A 2739-nucleotide genomic window follows, 5' to 3' on the forward strand; every position below is an offset into this window, starting at 1 on the left:
GAGCACAATTCCCAGCAAAAACACAAACACCGGGCGGACAACGCTTGAAGTAATGACGTTTGTACAACCAAAAGTCACGGAACGAACAGAGCACATGCGGGCGCATGCTCGGATCACCATCCACACCGATGCACCCGCATCTGCCACCACTAATAGCGTAGATCCGTTGCAAAAACCTGAAGTTGTGCGACCCAAACTCGTAGGCGAAATCCCCATATTTTTCAGGAGCATCGAACCCACAAGGTGGAAGAGGCGTACTCCTTTTTTTGGTCCCATTATTACTGCAGCAGATGGAGGCTTCTCGCACGCGCAGCTGCTTCATTATACGCACAAGACGTTCCGTAGCTTCGGCCATGTCTCGATGGTAGCTTTCTCCGATCCAAACGACCTTCGACTTCTTTGCGGGCGAAGACATGACGCACGAAAAAAAAAAACGGCAACCCGCGCCCCAACCCTACCTCCACACTCTCGGAAAACACAAACGAGCACGCCAGAGGCAGCGAAATCGCACGTTTGCAGCGACACGAAGACGCCGCGCGCGGGGCGCTGCGAGCAGCGCTGAATGCCCCGGCACGGGGCGCCCTTCCGCAGCCCGCGGGGCCCCGAACGCCCCGGGCGGGCCGAGCTAGCACAGCGGGTGGGTCACGAAGCCCACCGGAGGTCCTCGGGCAGCGATTCCACGCTAAACGCCCACCATCGTCTAAGCCGCCCTAGACGATAGACGCGAGCGTCCTTAGCGAATAAAGATCGCGGTCAGCGCATGTGACAGGACCAGCACGTTGTTCGAACGTCAACGTGAATACTCGGGCTTGACTAATTAGCGAGATAGTAAGATCCGGGACGGGGAAGCAGCCTAATGGGGGTATCCCGAGAATATCGCCCCCTCGTTCTTCCCCCCTTGTCTAACCCTACTCTATTAATGGAGTGCCTCAGGCTCAGGAGATTCGCGCTCACCGAGCCTGAGACTTTTATAAGTCTTCCATAGAGCCGGCGACATCGTCTGTTTAGCGTTTGCTTAATTGCCAGTAAAAATTAAGCGGTACTGAAAGCGGTACTAAAAGATTTATATCTAATGGGATAAAAAAATTAATTTATGTGAAATTGTAAAGGTTTTGGGCGTTTGTTGGTATTCACTTCAAGTTGAAGCTATATTGAACTAAGGTAAATCCCCTTAATATAAGGAGCCGAATTATATTCCCCGACAAGGGGAATTTTACGCGCAGCGTATTCGGCTTCTTTTATTAAGGGGATTTACCTTAGCATGTTGGCCTACGCAAGGCAAGGACATTGAAAAATATCCACGCGTGTTGAACAAAAGTGTCTTGCTCTCGTATACCAGGGCCCTCCCAACATGGCTGGACCGTAGCGATCTGATCCCTCGGTACGAGCCTTTGTCGAGCTATGCACGCACTGTTTCTTTTCTCCACCCCCGCAGAGGGTACCGGCGCGGAACTTTGCAAAGCTTTACAAAAAGATGGATGGAACTGTACTTGGGTATGCACTCAGTCTTCGAAGGTTGCGCAAATGTTGCCTGACGATGTTAAACTTGCCTGCATACCATACCCACCGATGCCCAGGCCGTGAAATAAATGATGCGTTCTTTATCAAGGCTTATACACATATTTTTTCTCAGTCCAAAGTGAGCTACCAGGCGGCTGGTGTCAGTTGGTTGTATATCTTCCTCATGACCATCGCATCATACTTCCCTTCGCGTATCTTCCGATCCGTCTCGCTGACAAGACATGCACTGACGCAAGAGTTCAAAGAATCGCGGCCAACGCTAGTTATCATGGACAAAATATCAGCGAGCGTGTTTGACTCAATATTCAAGGGCGAGGCGCTTGCTGCAAAATGTAAAACCATACCACGTATTGTTCTCTTCCACGAAGGGGTCAAATTCCGACCACAATTCATCATCGATGCATGCCAAAGCTCTTGCCAACTATTTAGACTTGGTTCCCTATGTACGGTAGATTTCTTTGCTGTAAAAATATACTTACTTTTGGCACTATTTGCATTGCGTGTTATGCTTTTCTTCACACCAAGGAAAACATTGGACAGTATGTTTGGAGTTCCCAGTCATTTCCTTACGGAAACTGTTGTTTACTGCACAAGACCTCAATTCGTTCTCGGAAATGGTTCGCTGACTTGCCCAACACGCGATGCACAGTACATTGGACCCCTGTTTGAATCGCCCCCCGCCCTGGATGGTGAGATGAAAACTTGGTTGGAAAATGTCAAAGCGCCCATTGTATTCGTATCGCTCAACTCAATCTGCCACGAAAACAGTCATCTGCCCGCTGTGTTGCAGGCCCTTGCCCAGTCAGAGTACATCTCCTTAGTCGAAGTTACCGACCAAGAATACTGGTGTCGGCAAGGATACGATTCCATTCGTTTCGTGTCTTCAAAAGATCGGCATCACAAGTATGCCTATCTCCCGTTCGCTTCTGTCTTCATCACTCAAGGTGATTCCGGTTCTTTTCATGCAAGCGTTCTTGCTAGTGTACCATTGATTGTATTGCCTCTGTACGGCGACCAGTTCCATTGGGGAGCTGTTGTTGAAACTCACGGTCTGGGAATCAGCTTGCTGCTCTCTCCAAATCGAGTGGATGAAGGTTGGTCGATTCTTCCGAGCATCGCTCGAGTCTTGGGGAGCAAGAGTATCGAAGACAATCTGAAGGAACACTCTGAGTTGCTTGGAGCTGGGCGTGGTCTAGCTTCTTTCCCTCAGTTGCTCGT

The 2739-nt window shown here is 49.9% G+C and overlaps 2 protein-coding genes across 2 annotated transcripts in view; both read left to right on the forward strand.

Annotated features, from left to right (window-relative positions):
• AURANDRAFT_68547 (hypothetical protein) overlaps nucleotides 1–562 on the forward strand; it is a gene marked incomplete at both ends in the record, with an annotated part of 2101 nt that extends 1539 nt beyond the window's left edge. The window contains one exon of the mRNA XM_009044245.1: nucleotides 204–562. Coding sequence (XP_009042493.1) covers nucleotides 204–562 — 359 coding nt within the window. The remainder of the gene's footprint in view (nucleotides 1–203) is intronic.
• Nucleotides 563–1474: 912 nt separating this feature from the next.
• Nucleotides 1475–2739, forward strand: part of AURANDRAFT_68548 (hypothetical protein) — a gene marked incomplete at both ends in the record, with an annotated part of 1667 nt that continues 402 nt past the window's right edge. Inside the window, 2 exons of the mRNA XM_009044246.1 lie at nucleotides 1475–1486; nucleotides 1652–2465. Coding sequence (XP_009042494.1) covers nucleotides 1475–1486; nucleotides 1652–2465 — 826 coding nt within the window. The remainder of the gene's footprint in view (nucleotides 1487–1651; nucleotides 2466–2739) is intronic.

The sequence above is a fragment of the Aureococcus anophagefferens genome (genome assembly GCF_000186865.1).
Source record: "Aureococcus anophagefferens unplaced genomic scaffold AURANscaffold_207, whole genome shotgun sequence".
NCBI classification, from domain to species: Eukaryota; class Pelagophyceae; order Pelagomonadales; family Pelagomonadaceae; genus Aureococcus; species Aureococcus anophagefferens.